We start from the raw sequence: 22,967 nt of genomic DNA, 5'->3' as shown, positions 1-22,967 counted from the left end.
GGACTGAAATTAGTTTTATTCCAAAGCTTCTCTTTTAGTTGCTACTTTGTACTCCTTTCTGTAATTAAGTAAACATTGTATGTTATTATAATATCAATATAGCAAGTGGAAAGTGCCGAAGGAGAATGGGAATTTCTGTTTTGGGGCTTGGACAAATGCTGTCTGACATTAGTAGGTACAGAAAACAATAAAATGATGAGTACAATATACATGGTCTTGTTTGGGTAACTTGCATGAGGTATCAGAGTTAGATGCCCAATTACTCTATCCAGATTACTCTGTAATAGAGAGTGGAAGAGGAGTGAAAACGTGCTGTGGAGGTTAGCTGGGTAAAGGAGTAGCATCTAGCTGGGGTAAGAGTGGCAAGCTAAAGGTTAGGAAAGTTTTAATTATTTAAATTTGTTTTTCAGATTTATTTTAGTGTATATGTCTATTGCCTGCATGTTACATATGTGCCTGGTGCCCGTGAGTTAGAAGAGCACATTGGATCTCTTGGAAGTGGAATTATAGGCAGGTGTGAACTGCCATGTAGGTCTTGGTAATCAAACCTGGGTCAGCTGGGAGAGCAGCCAATATGCTATCTGCTGAGCCATCTCTCCAGCCCCTAGAGAAGGTTCTACAAAGTAGGTGGGTCTAATACAGGTTTCACTCTGTATCCCAGGCTGGTGTGGAACTTTGGCAGTCCTTCTGCCTTAGAATGAAGAATGCTGGGATTAGGACTGGCGAGATAACCCAGTGATTAAGAGCACTGGCTGTTCCTCCAGAGGACTCAGGTTTGATCCCAGCACCCATATGGCAGCTTACAACCATCTGTAACTCCAGTTCCAGGGGATCTGATATTCGCTTCTAGCCTCTGAAGGCACCAGGATGCATGTGGAACACAGACATGCAGCTTGAATAATAACAACAATAATGCTAATAACTAGTATGAACACATGTAGAGAGGCAGCTCAGTGAGGGATGTGTTCAAAAGGTGCATCAGGACCTGGATTCATGAAGTGAAAAAATGTGAGAAAACACAACTGAAGTCACAAAGTCCTTTGTATGGCCAGCTGTCGAGTTTATAAGTCACTTTTGCAGCTGCACTGTGTGCCAGTCAATTAGCTCTTACATAATGAGAGCAAACAGGATCTAAGAAGCAGTGATGTAAGCAGCTGGGCCAGACATGCTGCTTGAAGTCCAGCCTTTCCTGGCCTATGTGTCTCTTACAGTAGAAGCACGCAAGCCTAGGTCATTTATATATCTGACTTGTTTCACTTAAGCTTGTATGTTCCCGTATGTTCTAAAGTTATTAAAACTAAGTTGTTTTTATGGCAGAATATTTCACCAGCCTATTCTACATGTTGTTCATCTGTTGAAGAGTACATAAAGCTGCCCACTCTTAGGTTACTGCAAGAAGTGCTGCAGTGAGCAACGGTGCGGGTCAGGGTGTTTGGAGTTTTTTTTCCCCCCCAACATATTTTTATTGATTATTTGGGAATTTCACATCATACACTCTGATCACACTCACTTTGCAGTCCTCCCAGGTGTATGTCCCCACCCTACAAAAAGTCCAGTTTGTGCTGCTCATATACTCACTGGAGCAGCTCCTTAAAGCAGGCTGAGCCCCTCCCCCCTCCTGCCAAGCCATCAAGGTGTTTGGATTCTCCTGAGCGCTTTTGAGAAGGTGGGTTAGATGCTGTGTTTACCCCTTTGGAGGAGCGAGCTGTCAGGCTTTCCCTCCCCCGGTGGCTGCATCAGTGTAGATTCCGTCCTGCACTTTTCACATAGCTGGTCTCTAATGCTTGCTGCTTCTTGCCTCCCTTTTGTAATTGTGCTTATGGACTTGAACTGATACAGCTTTTCCCCTAATTCTTCATAGTACTGAGAGGTTTTGTTTGTTTTGTTTGCGAGGGTTTTCTTTTACATGCACTTTCTAGCCATTTGTATGCCTATTCTGATCCTATGCCCATTTTTTGTCTGTCTTTTATTTTATTTTCTTGTCCATTTATAAGAATTATTTATGTATCTTGTTAGATAAATAATTGCAGGTATTTTGTCTCATTATCTCCTTACTTTCTTTCTTGGTAATGCCCTTCAATGAACCTAAACCAAAAGTGTTCATTTTGTGGAGGTCCAGTTTATTTTCTTTTGTTTGTTTATATTATTGGGAAAACACTGCCAATTTCAAGGTTATACAAATTTAATGATTTTTTTTCTAAGAAATTTAATGGCTTTAACTCTTGAAACTTTTGAATATTTGGAACTAATTTTTGGTTCAAAATCAGATGAAAAATGAGTTCAAGGTTTTTCTGTTACCACTCATGTGCATTGTGTCCCTGGACTTCCCCCGAGCCCTGGTTCTGAACACAGTTTTAGTGTATACTGCCTGTGATATTTCAGCTCATTCAAAACTCCTGTAAATGCTGTGTTGTTAACTATACATACATATTTTCTATTTTTAGAGGCCTATGATGATTAAATTTTGGAAAAAAGACAATATTTCTGTTATTCCTTAGCATGATAAGTACAAAATTAGCATATCTTTGGATTGTATTGTTAGAATATTTTTAAAAGATTTATTATTATTATTTTATTTATTTATTTATTTATTTTTTCGAGACAGGGTTTCTCTGTGTAGCCCTGGCTGTCCTGGAACTCACTCTGTAGACCAGGCTGGCCTCGAACTCAGAAATCCGCCTGCCTCTGCCTCCCAAGTGCTGGGATTGAAGGTGTGCACCACCACCGCCCAGCCAAGATTTATTAGTTTTATATGGTGTATATATAAGTGCTTATATGCATGTATGTTTTGTGCCTGTGGCGTTCAGAAGATCATTGGGTCTGGAGTTCTGGATAGTTGTGAGCCACCATGTGGGTTTTGGAAACTGAATTTGCATTCTCTGGAAGAGTGCTCTTCCCTGGTAAACCATTTGTCTAGCCCAGAATGTTTGATTTAAAATGTATCTTATTTTATTTAGATGTATGTGTGTGTGCCTCTACAGAGGCCAGAAGGGAGTGTCTAAGCCTCTGGAGTTGGAGGCAGGTGTGATTGTGAGCAGTTTGAAATGAGTGGTAGGAATTGAACTCAGAGCTGCTGGAAGAGCAGGCAGTGCTCTTAGCTACTGAGCTATCTCTCCTGCTCCTGGAATGCTTGGCTTTTACCATTGCTGTGTGGTAAGTTGACTTGAGTTTCATTTGAAAAGAAAAAAAATGCTGTTACAGACAAGTGCCATCATGCCTGGTTTATGATATAATACTAGGCTTGGAACTTAGGGCCTCCTACATGCTGGGCAGACATCCTACCAGCTGAGCTATGTCTGGACCAAGAATGTCTTTGTTGTTGCATCTTCAGTGTCCTGAAGGGTCCTGGTACACAGTACATGTTCTCTCCAAGCAGCATTTTGATCATTTTCCTATACATGTTTATATAGACATGTCTATATAGTACTTTTCGGCAGACCAGAAAGGCATTTATTAATGAGTAAGATAAATTTTCAGCCCTCAACAGTCTTGAGTATAGAGGAGTCAAAATTGGCATTAAGAGTGGTGGTCCTGCCAGTCTGTGGTGGTACACATTTTTAATCCCAGCACTTGGGAGGCAGAGACAGGTGGATCTCAGGGGGCCAGCCTGGACAACATACAGTTTAGGGCATCTAGGGTGCTGGTGAAACCCTATCTCCAAATAAACAGACCAGTTAATTAAATAAAATGAAAGTATGCTTACTGCTTTTGTTCGTTTGGTTCCTAGCACCACATCCAGCAGCTCACAGCCACCTGTATCCAGGTCCTAAGGCATCTGACGCTCTTGCTTGGCTTCCTTGGGCTCATGTACACACAAACACAATTACAAATAAAGTCTTTTAAAAAATGGTGGTTCATGCATGCTAATTGACTTTTAGTATCAGGTTTCATGGTTCGACCAATGACATATGGAAAATATAAAAATTGTATCTATCCTGAACATGAAGGTGTTTTCTTGTTATTCCTTTATTATTTTTTTACACAGTATAACAGAATTTTCCCTTTGTCTGTGTGTTTGTTTGTTCTTTATGTCAGGGTCTCATGTGGCCCAGGCTAAATGTTTTGAAGGCTGAAAACCAAACAGCATAGTGTTGACTGATAAGAGCTCCATGGTAGCTCTCAGAATGTGTAGTAGAAGAAGGATCACATCTTGGAACTAGAAGCCAGACTGATACTGGTACCACCATCTTCCTAAGCCATGCTTCTAGGCTCTCCTCAGATCTCATATCAGTTCTCAGTATCGATGCTCAGAAGATCAAGTTTTGATCTCTTGCCAAACTTAATTTAGTACCTTGCCTTTTACTCGTCAGCACAAAACCAGTTTGCTATTTTATTCAAGTACTTTGTTTCAGCTGACTTTATTAGAGATAGCATATAATCAGTTGTTTTAAGTTCCTTTTTTGTTCCTGAATTTTGTTTATGAATTCATACAAAATCCTATAGACTAATGCATCTTAATTCTCTTCCTCCCCTTAGTCTTGGTTAATCAGAAAGTCACATAGCTAATAGCTCTCTTTGTTACTGGCAACAATGTGCAGCTAAGAGTTCTTTTTCAAGTTTGTTTTTGGTGTAGTAGTTTATATATCGTTTGGACAAAAGTACCTCAGAATCGATAGTAGTCTTGCTCTGTTTGATGGTCACAAACCCTCCACCAGGATTTCTAGCTTTTCTGTTTACCTTGATGCTTTCCTGGAGGAACTAACTGTTCAAAAGTAGCAACATCCACAGCACTTCTTACATACTTAATGTTAGATACTCATTGAAAGGTCTAAATGAAAATTATATACTTAACAAATACTAAATATCACCTACCAAACTGTTAGTAGAATATAGGAGTGAACAATATAGACATCCTTGGAATGTGGTTACTTCTGGGAATTTTGAGGGAGTATTTTTACATGTAAACCATCAAATTGGCACATAATAAGAAATGCTGTTAGTGTTCACCGAAGGCCATCCTGAAAACATTCCCAACAGTTGAGAGCTGAATGACAAAAAGGAGCCTAATCATTTACCGTTGAGTGTTGGCTTGAGAAAAGCTATTTTAGGCTGAGGGCACAGTTGTGTATGAAAGCCTTTGAGACAGAAAGGTATTTGACATGTTCTAAGAACAAAGGAGATTAAAGTGACAGAGCCGTGGCCCGTGAGGAAAATAGTCTGGGATGCAGCGTCCGAGAGCTGCTCTCCTACACAGATGTGTCTGTAAGAAGCTTGGGTTTCATCACGAGCAATAGGGAGCTGTTGAAGAGGTTCAGGAAGTGAAGCAATAGGTCTGATTTGCAATTCCTTTTTATTAAACACAAGGTTTTTTAAAAAGATATTTCTTTACTTTGATGTGTCTGTGTTAGTGCATACCACGTATGTGTGGGTGCCGTTGGAGGTTGGAAGGCTTTGGTTTTCTCCAGCTGGAGTAGGAGGTGGCTGTGAGCTGCTAGTCACAGGTGCTAGAGACTTGGGTCCTCTGGGAAGAGCGGTAAGTACACTGACCGTCTGGCTAGCTCTGATCTTCTGTTTCCTGACAAAATGGAAAAAAAGGGGTTTTGGTAAGCTTGATTGCCCTTTCATGGATAAAGTCATATTTTCATAAAATGTTTAATTTATATTAAATTAAATATAGTATATTAGATAATTATACTATACTAATTAATTATACTATATTTAATTAATTATACTATAATTAAATATAGTATATTAGACATATACTATAAAGTATATTACATTAAAATACATTTCTGTTCCCTTACATTTTAAAAAACAATTATCATTTTTAGATTTATTCTGTGAGTGTTTTGCTTTATGCATGCATGTCTGGTGCTAATGGAGACTGACCAGAAGAGGTGTTGGGTCCTCTGGAACTAGAGTTATAGTTGGCTGTGAGCAGCCGTCACGTGGGTACTGGAAACTGAACCCAGGTCCTCTGCTGGAGCACCAAGCACTCTTAAACTACTGAGCCATCCTTTTGGCCCCTCAAGAAATAATTGTTTCAAGTTCCCTGTATATTGAACGTTACCGTCAGCAAAGGTTGTATTTTTTGTTTGTTTTTGTTTTTTCATTCCTATGCATGTATGGGTGTTTGCTGGCGTGTATTCACTATGTATGCACTACATGCATGTGTGGGTGTTTGCTGGCGTGTATTCACTGTGTATGCACTACATGCATGTGTGGGTGTTTGCTGGCGTGTATTCACTGTGTATGCACTACATGCATGTGTAGTACTGGAAGAGACCAGAAAAGCACATCAGATGTTTTGGAACTGGTATCGTATATAGAAGGTTGCTTGCGGCCATGCTGATGCTAGGAATTAAACCTGGGTCTTCTAGAAGGGCAGGCAGTGCTCTCAATTGAGCCTTCTCTCCAGTTTCAGTCTTTTTTTTTTTTTAATCCAAGTCTAGGTTGGCCTCAGACTCCTAGGTTTAAGTGATCATTGTGTCTGAGTCTCCTGGTAAGTTGAGGTTCTAGGCAAATGGCCCAGTGCCTGGCTCATTAAAGCTTTTTTGAGTCACCTAACAGTTTTCAGAAAACTCTTTTATTCAGGCATGCTGGCACATAACTATAGCTCACTTTGTAGACCAGACTGACCTTGAACTCACAGAGATCTGCTTGCCTCTGCCTCCTGAGTGCTGAGATTAAAGGCATGAGCTACCATGCCTGGCTCAAATGATTTCATTTGTATTAGGGATATAGTGCTTTTGGGTTTGAATGTGATATTGGAAATTTTCCTTTGAGTGCTAAATATAACATATTACATTAAGTATATGTACTAAAACCACACTTTTTTAAAGATTTATTTTTATCTATGTGTGTGTGTTTGTGTGTTGTGTATGTGCACATGTATGTTCACATGTGTTTGGGAGCCTCCAGGAAAATATATTAGATCTCCTGGAGCTAGAATGACAGGTCCTTGTGAGCATTCTGTTGTGGGTACTGGGAACTTGTCTCAGGTCCTTTGTAAGAGCAGCAAATGCTCTTAACGGATGAATCATCTCTCTTGCTCCAGCCATGGTAGTTTTAAAGTGGGTTTTTGTTTGTTTGTTTGTTTGTTTGTTTGTTTTAAATAAAATTTCCTTACAGTGACAACCAATACTTACAGTTGAGAATATACTCCTAGGGATAATTATATCTTTTACTGATTTGCCTCTAGATGGCATGCAAAAAATGGCAGACAAACATTAACTAAGATTATTCTGGGCTTTTTTTCAGGTTTTTTGTTTGAGTGTTTGGCTTTTTAAATGTTTTAAAATAAGATTCTCTTTTTATCTAAAGGTTTATCTAAAGGATACTTTTAGAGGATTGCTGTAGAAAATCTTGTTTACTTGTTGGTCACTTTTCTATTGCTGAAATGAAACATGGTGATGAAGATAATTTATAGAAGGACAGGTTTATTTGGCATACGGTTTCAGGGGGATCAGAGTCTGCTTGCTGGGGAAGCATGGCAACCAGCAGCTGGCTAGAGCAAGAGGCTGAGGGTTACCGCTTGAACTCCGAAAGAAGAGAGAATGAACTCAAGATGGTGTGAGAGTCTTGAGATTTTTAAAGCCTACTTCTAGTGACATACCTCTTTCAACAAGGCCACACCTTCTAAGCCTCTCCAAACAGTGCCATCAGTTGGGGACCAAGTATCAAAACAACACCCACTTCATTTTTTAATTGATTTAAAAAACTGTAGACAATGAACAGATATTGCCCAAGTGAGTTGAAACAATGTCAGTGAGATGCAGAGAGGCGTCAGGTAACTAGAAAACTAGCATTCTCAAACTTCTAGGAATGTTGAATATAATCTTTAATTCTTATTACTATTTTCTGGACACTAAGATTTAGGGAATACTTAAGGACTTATTTAGAAAAAAGTGGCACGTTTTTATCTTTTAATTGTAATTAAATAAATTACATGTATCATTTCCTTTTCAAGGTAAGTAACTTGCATACAGATATGTTCTAAACATTATTTCTTGGTTTTTATAGTTTTAAACTATCAAAGTATGTACTGATGTACTTATTTTAACTGAAAACTTAAATCAGATCTTGAGAGTTTTATTTAGGTGATGGTTTTTGCTAGTTAGGTTATAACAGTATATGTTTCCTTATATTTAATTTTAGAACTATATTATAAAACAACCCTTGTAAATGAATAAAGATATCATACACCAAAATTAACCAGACCAAAAGTTTATACAATGTAGTGAATTTCTATACTAGGCATTTGGAATGTAACCTGTGGAGTTTTACATTAAGTTTTACACTTTCAGTATCAAATATATTTTATATACTTATCCACCACCAAACCCAGCAAATCCAGGACAGAATTAGAATTAGGAAAACAATTAGTTTTATATCCTCTTTCATAACATGTATCTGTAAAGGGAAAACTTGCTTCCTTTTTCTGTAAATGGATAATTTCTTTAAAAAGCATGTCTTACGGTCTGGAGAGATGGCTCAGAGGTTAAGAGTACTTATGTTCTTGCAGAGGACTCAGGGCTCAGTTCCCAGCATCAACATGATGGCTCATAGCCACCTGTAACCATTTCTCCTCATATATAACTGCCTTCTATAATATTCACTGTGTAAGATACTATTTTTAGGGTCGAAGGACATGGCTTGCAAGGTACATATTTTGCACAGCTGAAGACCATGTGTATGTTCTTTTGGCTAGGGACATTAGGAGAAACTTCCTTTGATTAGATTAAACTGTCTGGTTCATAGACTTGAACATTATTATAAAATCTTATAAGGGGACTTTTAGTTTTATATTTGAACATGAGAGTCCATTGAAACTTAATGAAAAGCAGATTAAAACTTTACAATGGCATTATTTTTTAAAGTTCATAATTTAACCATGAAAGTCAGAAAATTTAACATTACTGTATCTTACTGTCAGACCTCATTCAGGTTTTCTCATTGGTCTCAGTGATGTCTTTTGTAGCAGAAATTCAAGTTTAGAATTATACATGACATTTAGTTGGCATGTTTCTTTAGTCTTCCTTTTAGTCTGGAATAGTTCTTTATCTTTCCCTGACTTTAAATATTATAGGCCAATTATTTAATAGAATGAACTTAAATTTGGGTTGTCTGGTGCTCTTTCATGATTGGATTCAGATTTTATATGTAATTAGCCTAAGAAGTCTTTTCATTGGATTTTGTCAGGTGGCATGTAATTGCTCTTTTACTGGCATTATTCATTGGTCACTTAAAGTGTTGTCTGTCAGGTCTTCTGTATTCATTTTTTGTTGTAGTTGTTGTAACAGATCATTACACACAGTGGCTTAAAACAGCACAGATTTATTCTTGCATAGTTTTGGATGAAAAGTACAATGGGTTTTACTAGAAAGTCAGAATGTTGCTGGGCCTTATTCCTGCTGGGGACCTTGAAGTAGAATTTGCTGACCGTTTCCAGCTTCTAGAGACAGTCTGTATTCCTTGACTTGTGGCCCCGTGCTCATCTTCAAAAGAACATTAGTCAAACCTTTGGTTTCTTTTTTCTATCACTTTCTGTCTTTAGCTCTCATGTCTCTCTGAGAAGCACTATTTGATTGTATTTGGACCTACTAGGATAACTTACCCATTTCAAGATCCTTAATTCACTTATCTGAAAAGCCATTTGTCATGTAAAATCACTTGCTAGTTCCTTGCATGAGGATGTTGTCATCTTTTTTTTTTTTTTTTTTTTTGGTTTTTCGAGACAGGGTTTCTCTGTGTAGCCCTGGCTGTCCTGGAACTCACTCTGTAGACCAGGCTGGCCTCGAACTCAGAAATCCGCCTGCCTCTGCCTCCCAAGTGCTGGAATTAAAGGTGTGTGCCACTACTGCCTGGCTGGATGTTGTCATCTTGGAGTGCTTGCTTCCACATTGGAAATGGAAAGTCACTCTTTTCCTCTGTGGTAATTAATGTTTGGTGGGAAGGTATAGAGATTGATTGTTGGTTTCTGGGTATTGAGATTTCTGGTTCCAGAAGTAGGGAATGCATAGGAATTTGTAGAGAGAGCTGTATCTGTATTTCTATATTAATTCTTCCATTCCAGACTAATAGTCCAGGCTTAGTATTCTATCTTTTCATGTTTGTCATTATCTTCTCTGACATGGAAAAGTAGCCTTTAGCTTTTGATATATTGACTTTTTTGGTCAGTCTACCTGCATATATAAAACTCCTTTTCTGTAACCATCTCTTCTACTGGGATCCTTCTTCATTATGTTGATACCCCTGCTGGGTAACGTGTGGATGCTTTTATCACACTATTTACTAAAAGGGGAGTTTGAACTTCCTACTGGATGGGATTTTTTTGGTTTTATTTTTAGTTTTTGTATAAGGGTGTTTGTTGTTGTTTTTGAGACAGAGCTTCTCTATTTAGCCCTGGCTGTTGAGGACCTAGCTCTGAGGCCAGGCTGGTGGCCTCAGATTCACAGAGATCTGCCTGTCTGTGTCTACCTTCTCCTTCCAAGTGCTAGTATTAACGGTGTATGCCGCCACTTCTGGCTTATAAGAGTATTTGCCTGAAACTATATGTCTTATGAGCCACAGAGGACTGAAGAAATTGTGAGCTGCCATGTGGGTGCTGGGAATTGGAAGAGCAGCCAGTACTCTTAACCATGAGTCATCAACCCCCCTCCCCCCATGATATTTAAGAATTAAAAAATACTTGAGAGATATACGTCAAATTTATATTCATGACTTGGCACACACATGGACATTAGGAGAACAACCTACAGGAGTTACTTCTCCTTCTACTATATGGATACCAGGGATGGAACAGGTTGCCAGCCTTGGTGGTCAGTGCCTTTACCCACTGAACACTTCACTGGTCCTGTGTGCCAAATTGTTGTACTTGGTATCACATGTAAAGAGTTCAGTTTTGTATATATTTTTAAAATATGGTAAACAATGACAACAACACCCCAAGAAAACAAACAAAAAACAGAACTAACCCAGCTAGACTCAGGTTGCATGATCCCAGCTTTGTTGGGAACATTGCAGGCATCATAGCTAGGAGCTGTGGAGTTTTTGAGCATGTCTTTTTTCCCCCTAAGGATGGTTTGGTATGCTGACCTTAGCTGCACTGAGATCTTAGAGCTTCTTCACAGCCCATTTGAACTCCACAGCCATGCTCTGAACTGCTGAGCCATCTTTCTAGCCTTGGACCCTTTTTTTTTTTTTAAATCTAGGGAGGAGTTATTTAATCCAAAGAGATTAGTAAAATAGGACATGACAGTTTAGGTTTGGTTAAAATTTTTAATTGAATTGCAGATTTTCATAGTTACTAAAATAACTTCTCTAACAACTCTTACATAAATCTGTTGTAAGTTCTTACAGATTGGGCCTACTTCCTCAATATAACATAAAACAATTAAAACTTGTGAATTTTACTGTCCACTAGTATTTTGGCTGTCAGTTGATTTTCACATTAAAACTATAAATTATGTTAGTTTTATATTTTCAGTAGATAAAATTCTGAACCTTGTTGGTTAAAATATATCTTATCAGGTAATTATTTCTATACTTGAAGAATATTTGTTTATCCTTGGTTCCTAAATAAAACATATTTTAACTATTTTATACTTTTTATTCAATACAAGAAGAGAATAGGAGAGAAATACTCAGACAATTGATTATATGACCAAAACATTATATGTTTAAATTAGTTTCTAAATTTTCAGAGAAGTTTCACATGAAAAATACTTGTTTTTTAGTTCCAGATAGTATTTGTTGTGACAGACAACTTAGCATAGTTTATAAATTTTTATAAGGATTATGTAAATAGACAGGACTTTATGTTTTGACAAAATGTTAGGATAATAATGAAGGTTAGTATGATATTAACTCTGATTCAGCTTTCATTGTAAAAAATAATTTAATTCATCTTTTCTTTTTTGACAGAGCAAATTCGATTAAAGAATATCAGAAAAGTATATGGAAGATGTATGTGGTATCGTTTACGGTTATTAAAACCCCAGCCAAATATTATTCCTACAGTAAAGTAAGTAATGGATTTCACTAAGAGAACATACCGAGTACTTACTCTTTGCTAGGTCTCATAGGGAATCGGAGGATGGCTTGTATGTGTGGCTATAAAGAAATTGTAGCCTAGGAGGGAGGTGTGGTTTGAATAGTAGAGTGCTGTGAATAGGTTAGGAGTCAAATGAAAGGGTATGTAGTCAGCTCTTGTCTGAAGACTATATGTCCTGTGTTAGAATTTGAGTTTTATGTTGAGGTCTATATGGAAATAAGAAAGATTTCAAAGACTAGCATGATGAGATAGATGTGCATTTCAAGGGATAACTAAAGTTTAGCATATGTGTTTCCAGCTGCTTAAGATGTTTATTTGATTCTGTATTAACTTCAAGATGTTTATGGTTTTCCTTCAGTGGAAGCTAAGAAATGAATTGATTCCAAGATCATGCAGTGAATAGTGGTGGAACAGGACCTTATCACCCTTTGTTTTTGGCAGCCTTATTTGCTTAGACAGCCCATTAGAATGTGTTTGATTCATCAAGTCTGTAATTTACTAGATTACCTAGGACAGAAACTGAAAGTTGCTACTGCAGAAGAGTGTCTGGTAAATTACCGTCGTAAAAGAGAAAATCTAGTAGAGTTTCAAATCTGGTTTTAAATGACGAGGATGATTTTTAAATACAGTTGTGTTACTTCAGGGCATTGAAATAAGATTTTTTTTTTTAAGAGGGGAAGGATGGGTTTTTGCATTGAGAGGGAATCTTAGCTTTGGTGGTCTTGCTCAGTGATGTAAAGCTAAAGGCAAAGTTAGCATTGAGACCAGTATCGCTTTTTGTTCACTTTTATTTGCTGTTCATTCTTATTTTAAATTAAGATTTTACACACACACACACACACACACACACACACAAACACACAGACACACAAACACACACCCCTTTTGAGATAGGTTCTCATCATGTAGCCCTAGCTGGCCTGAAACTAGCTATGTAGATTGGACTAGCCTCAAACTCTCAGGAATCCATATCTGCCCTGTCTCCCAAGCTCCTGAGGATTGAAAGTTTGGACCACTGCTCCCAGCTTTAGGCCAGTATTTTTGTTTGTCAAACCCCACCTTGCTTTTGCTCCATACTTGAGGCACCCAAACCTCCATTTTTGTTTTTATTTTATTCTATTTAGTGTGTGTGTATGATATATATGTGGGCATACGTGTGCCACTACATTATTGTGGAGAACAAAGGACAACTTTGTGGATTGTTTTTCTTCCGCACCTGTCTGAGGGTTCTGGGAATTGAACTCAGGTAGTTAGGCTTCTGAAGCAGGAGCTTTTCCTGATGACCCATCCTGTCAGCCTTGAACCTTGAACCTTTTCAAGGACAAAAGTTGAAGGCCTTTTCAGTAATAAATAATCTTTAACTCAAAATGAAGATTTCTAAGTAGATTCTGGTAACAATTTAGATAAAGTTGGAAGTTATGAAAACTTTTGCTATTTTGTGCTATATATTGCTTCTTTTCTGACAATATCTTTGAAAGAAAACTAATTTCTGGAAGTTGCTTCCAAATTACATTTAAAATACGACTAAAAAATACAGAAGAGTTTCTAAGTTAATTTACTGATTCTAAATGTAGGAAAATAGTTGTCCTTTTGGAGAAACCATATATTCTTTTAGAAAATTGGACACATAGCATAATTATGGTTTTCTTTCCTTTGGCACTCTAAAAATTAGAATATGGTTTTATTTACTGGAATAGTTTTCATCAGCTCAGGGGATCCTATCACGAGCCTTCTCTTCTGTTCTTGGTTCTAAGAACAGATGCCAAATGTGAAGTGTTTAATAGAGTTTAGCATATCTGGGATGTTTTGTTTTTCATTATCATCTCTGTTTATGATGTTTGTTAGATTTTTAGATTTCATCAAAGTGACGAGTTATTGTATGTGAAAAACATTCTCAAGTGTTCTTTAGATTATTGGGAATATTAGTGAACTTCAGTTTTATGTTTAGATTTTTCTATTTTAAATTATCTTTATTATTAATTTCACATTGTGTGCCTATCATGAATCAGGTATAGAAGGTGTTATTAACAAAATAGATACGGTTCAGAGACATGAAACTTAGGGATTGCAAAAACCAATTTTAACTCTAATAAATATATTAGTTCATTTCTTTCTTTGTTGCTATAATAATATACTTGGACTTGAGTACTTTACAAAGAAACAAGACTTATTTAGCTTATTTTAGTTTTAGAGACCGAAAGTTCCATTCATTTGTGACCTTGGAGTAGTACTATAACTTGGTAGATGGCAGAAGGGCCTGTCTGTCTGTCAGTCCGTCCGTCCGTCCATCCATCCATCCATCCATCCATCCATCCATCCATCCATCCATATGTATATACATATTTGACACCCAGAAGAGGTTGTCAGATCCCCTGTAACTGGAGTTACAGGAGGTTTTAAGCCACCTGATATAGGTGCTGGGAACCAGATTTGGTCCTCTGCAAGAGCAATATGTGCTCTGAACCACTGAGCCATTTCTCTGGTCCCCTAGGCCTCATCTCTTAAAGATCCAGTACATCTTTTTGTGTATGGTGTGCAAGTGCATGTATGCTCAAATGCGAGTGGGTTCATGTCTACAGTTAAACATGTATGTGTCTGTGTATGGAAGCCAGAGGTTGACATCTGGTATCTTCCTTGACTATTCTCTAATTTATTTACTGAGATGTAGGGTGTTCTAGTTTTATTTCTGTGGCTAGTCACAGTCAAGGGCAGAGAGAAATGTACCTGTTCTTCCTTCTTCTAACTAGCTTTCATTTAGATTTCTTCTGTCTTTATGTAGCTCAGGACTTTCTGCTTAGGGAATGGTACTTGCCCACAGTGGGCTGTGTCTTCCTTTGTCAGTTAATAATCAAGATGATTCCCAGACACGTTCATAGGCCAATCTGATGTAGGTAGTTCCTCAATTGAGACTTTTTTTAGGTGATCTAGATTGTGACAAGTTGACATTTAAAACTATTATGCATAGTTGTCCCTAAACATGGAGTTTGCCCCAGGGATCTCATCCTGCCTACCAAGCACTGGGGGTTTGGTGGACCATCACACCTGCCTGGGTTTTATTGTGTGCTTAGAGGTATGAATTCTAATTCTCAAGTCTTGTCCACTGAACTGACCCCTCAACCCTGGTTCTACCACCTTTTGCTGCTCTGTAGTGCTAAACCATAGCAGTAGACTGGGAGAGGACTTGCTGTGGAAGAGCAGAAGGGCTCCTGACTTGGCCCAAGACAGGGAAGTCTTTTTGAGTGGGCTATAAGTGCGGGAAAGTTTGTTGTTGTTGTTCTAGTAGGGTTGAACCTTGCAAATGCTAGGTAAGTGTTCTATTGTTGATCTATAGCCCTAGTCTTTGAGATTTGGGAAAGAGTTACTAATAGCCTATAGTTACCATGAATTGATTATTGTTTACTACCTATGAGTCATTTTCAAAGTCCTTAACATTCTAAACCTCACTTAATTGTCAAACGTATCATAGAAGTTGGATTTGAGATCTAGAAGGCTTAGGCAGTTTGCCAAACTTTCTTTATTTGATGTCTAATAATGGTGGGAGTTAAGCTAGTAAGTTTTGTTTTCTGACTTATTCCTTGTCTGTCCACGGCCAGGAAAGAGATGGGGGATGTTATACATAGGGTTCTCTTTCCTCTTCAGGCGTGTATGTAGGCATTTAGGTAGGCTGGAAAACAAACAGCTTGAAGTTATATACTCCTAAAAGGTTTAGAATATGCCTGGGGATGCCACTTATTAGGTAGAGTGCTGGCTAACTATGCTGGAAGCCTTTGGTTGGTCCCTAGCATTTTATAAAACAGGTACAGTGGTCATGTCTGCACGATTAGCACTTGTGTGGTTGTGAAGTCAGGAGAACCAGAAGTTCAAGATCATCTTCCTCTATATAGCAAGTTAATGGGCAGCTGGGGATACATGAACCCCTTTCTCAGTCTGTGTGTGTTTGAATGAATGAGTGACTGTGTGTGTGTGTGTGTGTGTGCGTGTGCGTGTGCGTGCGTGCACAAATTTGGTTTAGAATGTTTTTTTGGCTAAATGGAAAGAAACTTGCATCTTAGTTCTAGCTGTTTAAACTACCTTCGGGTTAGTAAAAACTTGAGTAAGCTCTTGTTCAGATACACAGAATTTGCAGCAACTTAAAGGAGGAAGGCTATTGTTTTTGCTGCTTTGTGTCTGTAACTGTTTTCTCTTTATCTTAGTCAGGGTGAAACATTGCTTTTGAAAGATGGATCACTTTAGCTGAGTTGAAGGACAATACTGAGCTTCTGTAGGTAGGCACACATACATTGGGACTGAGAATTTGACAAAGATCCAAGAGTGCAAATCATGATTGTGGGGAAAGCCTATGGAACACTGAAGTATAAAAGTTGGTTTTGTTGAAAATCAGGTAAACAGAAACATTTAAGAAGCACCTAGATGATTCCAGATGGAAAGGCTTATTTCCAAATGATAAGTGCATTTATGCTAGCTTCCTGCCAGAGAGCAGAAACACAGGTTGGAAGTGTAACTGAGAGTTCTTTCCTGTCGTGGATGGAACCCCCGAGATGTGCACTCCACTGCAGCGATAGAAACAAAGAGCCTAATTAAGCACAAGGGATCGTTTTCTTTGTTCTTAAAAGCAGTCATTCTAATTTGTTTGATTTATCTTATATTTATATCTAACAAATCCCACTAATTGTAACAAATTGTGATACAAAGGATCTAAAATGGCAGTTCATGTCGTCATCTAAAGGGAACGACTGCTTTATACCCTTATTTCTAATGTTTCTGTTTATAGATACTGGACTGTGTTTTACAGCTTGAAGGCTGTTCCCCTTTCAAATTTAACGTTAAAAAGTCTCTCATGCCAAATTTTATTGTCAGTTATGGTTTCCCTGTGGTTGTATGATGATAGACATTTTAAGACCTTTCTATTTGGTTTATATTTATTGTATTGCATGTATTCTATATATGTGTACACTGACACATTACATTTTAAGCAGGGTGGTGGTGAACACCTTTAATCCCAGCACTCAGGAGACACAGGCAGGCAAATTTCTGAGTGTGAGGTCTGCTGATCTATATAGTGAGTTCCATGATAGCCAAGGCTATGCTGAGAAAAAAAGTGCTAGCTATAAAGTGTTCTTTTGTGTGGCTACAGTATGGTCTGACTAGCCCCTCTAAATTAGTTATTACTGATGAGCATTAGAATATTTCTAAACTTACAGTTTAAAGAAGGCTATTTAATTCTTCTTTGTACACTTGACCAATTTTTAAAAATTCATCTTACTAAATGTAGTTTCTAGGTCAAGAGTAACCTTTTACTCTTAAATTTTTTCTTGACTGCTTACCTTTTACATATTTTATCTAATTTAATGAATCTACTATTAATTTCAGTATTTAATTCTGCAAATAGTAACAAAACATTTATTATATGGGAGATAGTCTAATAGATTCCAGAGAATTCAAGTGGAAAAAAAAAAGATTCTTTTTCACTCCTTGCTGTAACAGGAGTTAACAAATTTGAGTCAGTAGTGTAACATAGTGATGTGCAAAGACTTTAAACTGTTTTATTCCATAATCTTGCAGAAAGCCACACTGATGTGTTTAAGTCATTTGTCTTTTGCTTTTTGTTTTTTCCTAAACAGGAAAATAGTTCTGCTTGCAGGATGGGCACTGTTTTTATTTCTTGCATACAAAGTTTCCAAAACAGACCGTGAATATCAGGAGTACAATCCTTATGAAGTATTGAATTTGGATCCTGTAAGTAGTATTCTTGTGTAAGAATCATTAATTTAACAGTTCCTTAAACACTAAAGGTCTATATTCTAAAACAAATTAGAGATTTCCAAAAGAAGCCAGACTTGATCTGTTACCCCACCTCCCTTTTTCATTTATATGTGTCTGTGTAGTGTGTGTACTTGAGTGCCATGGAGTCCAGAAGAGGGGGTCAGGTCCCTTGGAGTTTATAGGTGGTTATAAGCTGCCTAATGTGGGTATTAGGAATGGAACTCCGGACCTCAGGGAGAGCACCACAAGTTTTTATGTACCAAGCCTTTTCTTCTGCCCTGTCAGTTAATTAGCTCTTTTATTAAAATAAAATCTCATTCATTATCATTTGAATATATTTGTTCTATTGTGGTTGCTACTAGTAAGTATTAGTTTATAACTGGTAAAATGTAAAGATTTGATGAGAAGTTACTATAGTTTAAAAACATTTATGTTGATTGACAAATGCAATATCTTAAGTCTGTGTTGGGGGTTCTTGTAAGAAACTGTTATTATCATTGAAGTTAGGCAGTCCTTGCATATGTGAGATTTTGGCTGATAAACCTCTACAGAATGAAGAGAGAACTGAAGTTAATGAAGAGAGAGAATGAAGTCTGGAGAACTATGGCCTATAGCAGCTTAGTAGCCAGACTGAATCTGATAGTTTGGTTCTTAACATCTTATTTTTTCAATGGATTACTTGATTTTGTTGTTGATATAATATACATTCAGGAGCATGTTCATTTTTTAGGTTTCTGTTTTGTAGAAATGTTTGCATTTTTTTTAGATTTTATTTTATTTTTAATTGTGTGTTTGTCTGTATGTGTGCGCGCACATGGAGATACAGAGGCCAGTGAGGGTGTTGGATTCCTTGAGCCTGTTCACCCTGTGTGCTGGGAACTAGACTTGTGCATCCTTCTTAAGAGCAGTGTGAGCTTTTAACCACTGAGCTGTATCTTCTGCCCAGTGTCTGCTTTTTTCTTATTGTAATCATTATATGGTTAACAAGAATATAAAAAGATGTGGGGGAATAAAATGATCTAGAAATTATTGGTAAAAAATGAGATTGAGAAGAAAGGTCATTTCTTTTTTAAAAATATTTACTCCATTTTAAAATACTGACAAGCAGATGAAATGAGACAGTTGCTTAGATTGTAAAGGAGGCTAATTTTTGTTGGGCTTTGAACTGCACTTAGTTTGTTTATTCTTGGTTATCTTTGTATATGTAAAACCAGTATACTTTTACTTAAATGTGGAGTTCTACAGTTATGTTCCGTGCCATATAGTTAAGTGCTTGATAAATATAGCGAACAAAAGAAGTACATATGAACTGGAATTTGAGGGACAAGATGTATAGGAAAGCTGTTAGTTTCTTTTGTCAGAATATTAAATAGTTCATGGTTTAAGATAAAAATAGGATTCTTTCTTATTGCATTGGCTCTTATGTATTAACAAAGCTTTTCTTTTAGGGAGCAACAGTAGCAGAAATTAAGAAACAGTATCGCTTGTTGTCACTTAAATATCATCCAGATAAAGGAGGCGATGAAGTCATGTTCATGAGGATAGCAAAAGCTTACGCCGCGTGAGTATCACAGGGCCTGCTACACCTTAAAAAGACAGGTGTAAAGACATATTTCTGTTTTAAGAAAGTAGTAAGTAAAATGCGTGATATCTACTTTTATTAAGTGTTAACCAAGTATATTTGAACCTGACCTTGATGAACCTACTCAGCAGCCCCAAAGTGGTAGTTAATTAAACGTGAAGTAACCCGACTTGGCATTTAGAGAAATGATTTTGCCAATTCAAGTATGTCTCGGTGACTGTCTTTGGTATGAAGAGACACCATGACCAAACATGGTCCACATAATCAATTCCAGGCAGGGACGTGTAGTAATTCCCTGTCTCAAAGGAAAAACAAAGCTAAGACACAGTCGTTAGATGACTCTGATTTCTCAAACACAATTGTCTCTTTAACTAGTAAGTAATGCAGCAAATGTTCTTTTGAATATTTTATACAGTGGTTCCCAAATTTTTGGCATTCATATCACTTGCACAGCTTGCTGTTTCCTCTTTATTTACTTTGTAAAAAAATTAGCTCACAAACTGTACCACATTTACGTCCCCCTCATATATTGTTTCAACTTGTATTAATATGAAGTATCCAGCTAACTTTTCTCTTAGAATATCAACACCCAAGGAACAATTTTAATTTTCCATGCTGTTTCCTAGAAAGTATATATGGAAATGTTATTCGTGCCAGGGTTTACCTTCATATTCAACTCCAGCACTCAGGAGGCTGAAGCAGGAGGATCTTAAGTTCATGACCAGCCTGTCCTACAAAGTAGAACCTATCATATTCATTCTTTTTCAGAGGGCAAGAGGACATATATGGAGAGATAGCTCAGAAATTAAGGGCACTTGCTGGTCTTCCAAAGGACTCAAGTTCAGTTCCTAGCACTTCTCAGGGAGAGCACAACTCTGACAACTCCAGCTCCTAGGGATCTAATACCTCTTTCTAGTTTCTGTGGATACACACACAGTACATACATGCATACACACACAAATATCATAAAAAAACCAAAAAACTTCTGAGTCAGACATGGTGGTGTCTAGCTTTAATCCCAGCTCTTAGAAGACAGAGGCAAGAGGACATTTGAGTTTGAGGACATACTGATCTACCTGTTGAGTTCCTGGCCAGCCAGGGCTACATAGTGAGATCCTGTGTTTGAGTAAAGAAAGAAAAAAGCTTACAAATGCACAAATGTGTGTGTGTGTGTGTGTGTGTGTGTGTGTGTGAATGAATGAATGAATAATACAGCTGCCCCCACCCCCAGCTTTGTATACACTTGGCAGGTACTCTGTTCAGCTATACCCTTAGCCTATGAGGTTTCTTTTTTCTTTTTTTCTTTTTTTCGTTTTTCGAGACAAGGTTTCTCTTGTGTAGTCCGGGCTGTCCTAGAACTCACTCTGTAGACCAGGCTGGCCTTGAACTCAGAAATCCGCCTGCCTCTGCCTCCCAAGTGCTGGGATTAAAGACGTGCGTGCGCCACCACTGCCTGGCTGCCCATGAGGTTTCTTAACAGTAACAATATATCTTATCCAGGTCAACAAGAGAATAATAATAATAATGTACCACGTTTTTACTATTCATTCCTTTGATGGCAATCTAAGCTAATTCTATTTCCTTGTTATTGTGATGAAAAAAATCCCAATAATTGATAAACATAGAATGGAGAGCCTTCCTGGAATGCTGTAACTGGTCACTGGGTAGTTCTAGTTTTAGGTTTTTGAGGAGCCCTCATCCTGATTTCCATAGTGGCTCCATTAGTTTATATCCTAGTGGTGGTTGGGGTTCCTCTCTGCTTATGTCCTCACCAGCCTTTGTTATTTGTTTTCCTGATAGACATTCTGACAAGGTAGGATGAAATCTCAAAGGTTTTATTTTATTCATCTTTTTATTTTTGGAGACACAGTCTTACTAGGAAACCCTAGAGCCTGGAACTTGCAGACTGCTTGTCTCTGCCTCCGAGTTCTGGAATTAAAAGTGTGCACCATTATGTTTGACTAGAGATGTTGAACACTTAAAAAAAAAAAACTTTATTGACTATTTGTATTTTTTATTTTTTAGTCTGGTGGGCAGGAGGGGAGCAACAAAAATAACCATAGTGTTAGGGTACAGGGATGGTAGAAGGGGGAATATAAACTCTTTCTGTTGCAGTGATGGGAGAACCTACCTTTTTCATTCCCTGCCAGTTAGCTTTCATCCTGCTCTTTTCCCTCTGTTCAAATCTGATAGAGTTGTAGTGGGAAAGACTGCATGGTATGGAGGAAAGGGACACAGGTTACCCTGTGCCCTTTTATACAGGCTAGAAGTCAACTTCCTGTGTGGAGTGGAGCTGGTCAAGACTTTCTCTCATTCTGCAGACTCTCTGTCCATCTGTCAGTAGTTTCTTTAGCTGTACAGAAGCCCTTCTAATTTCATTTCATCCCATTTGAGGTTACATTTATTAGTTCTATGGACTGTTTCTTGTACCTGGAAGTTCTGTTCAGAAGTCTGTTGCCTGTGTCTGCTGTACTGAAGTGTTGTCCTTGTAGTTTTAGCATATTCAGTGTTTCTGATTTTTAAATAAGTTCTTTGATTCATGGTTTTTTTTGCTTGTTTTGGTTCAGAGTGTGAGACATGGTTCTAATTTCCTTCTTCAGGTGTAGCTCTTCTTTTGCTAGCACCATTTGTTGAAAAGGCTTTTCCCCCTAGTGTATGTCTTTGATTTTTTTTTTTATCAAAACCGAGGTGTTCTCAACTCTGTGTTTATCTCTATTTTCTGTTCTATTCCATTGGTCTGCATATCAGTTTTTGTACCATGCTATCTTTATCAGTGTGTCTAACTTTATTAACTTTATTTTATTGGAGAAATTTTAGAAATAGACTATATTTCTAAACAAAAGCCACTTAAAAATCTTTCTTACATTCTTAGAAAATTTAGTAAGAAGGCTTTGAATTTCATCTGACTTCATGGGCTAAATTGAGCTAATCAAGAATTTATATCAAGGTTGATGAGTTAGTAGCATTTTCTGACAGTAGGGCATTCCTACACACACACACACACACACACACACACACACACACACACACACACCCCTTCTTTGATTTCAAAGTGATTGTTTTTGATTATTTGGTTTGTTGGTCCCTTTTGGGGGAGGGTTTACTTCTGTGTGGTGTGCTGTGTGTGTTACACAGATGGGAGTGAATACATGTAGAGGCAGATTGGTGTTGGGTGTTTCCCTAGATTACACTCCGTCTTATTGAGAAAGCCTCACTCGCTTAAGTCACACAGCAGCTAGCCAGTCTGCTCCAACTGAGTGCTGTGTTAGAGGTGGGCCACCATACCTCTGTCAGATTTATATGGGTACTACGGAGTCTACACTCCAGGCTGCATACTTACATAGCACATAGCAGGGACTTTCTGAGTGGACCACATCCTCAGCCTTGCAGCAGATGGGGAGGGTTCAGGACACTGAACAGTTAAGAATGCTTAGCAGTCTTCCAAAGAACCCAAGAGGTCAGTTTCCAACACCCAGTTTGGGTAGCTCACAACCTCTTGGAACTCCAGTTCTAGGGTTTTTCAAAGTCTCTGTGGGTACTTGCATTCATGTGTATACACACACACACACACACACACACACACACACACACACACACACACAGAGAGAGAGAGAGAGAGAGAGAGAG

The 22,967-nt window shown here is 37.8% G+C and overlaps 1 protein-coding gene across 1 annotated transcript in view; it reads left to right on the top strand.

Annotated features, from left to right (window-relative positions):
- The window catches only part of Sec63 (SEC63 homolog, protein translocation regulator), a 68,198-nt gene that overhangs the window by 6,226 nt on the left and 39,005 nt on the right, over positions 1-22,967 (top strand). The window contains exons 2-4 of the mRNA XM_028769033.1: positions 11,866-11,965; positions 17,617-17,731; positions 19,207-19,319. Coding sequence (XP_028624866.1) covers positions 11,866-11,965; positions 17,617-17,731; positions 19,207-19,319 — 328 coding nt within the window. The remainder of the gene's footprint in view (positions 1-11,865; positions 11,966-17,616; positions 17,732-19,206; positions 19,320-22,967) is intronic.

Source organism: Grammomys surdaster, unplaced genomic scaffold (assembly GCF_004785775.1).
Source record: "Grammomys surdaster isolate TR1022 unplaced genomic scaffold, NIH_TR_1.0 190, whole genome shotgun sequence".
Lineage (NCBI taxonomy): Eukaryota > Metazoa > Chordata > Mammalia > Rodentia > Muridae > Grammomys > Grammomys surdaster.
This window is presented reverse-complemented; position numbering and strand designations above follow the sequence as displayed.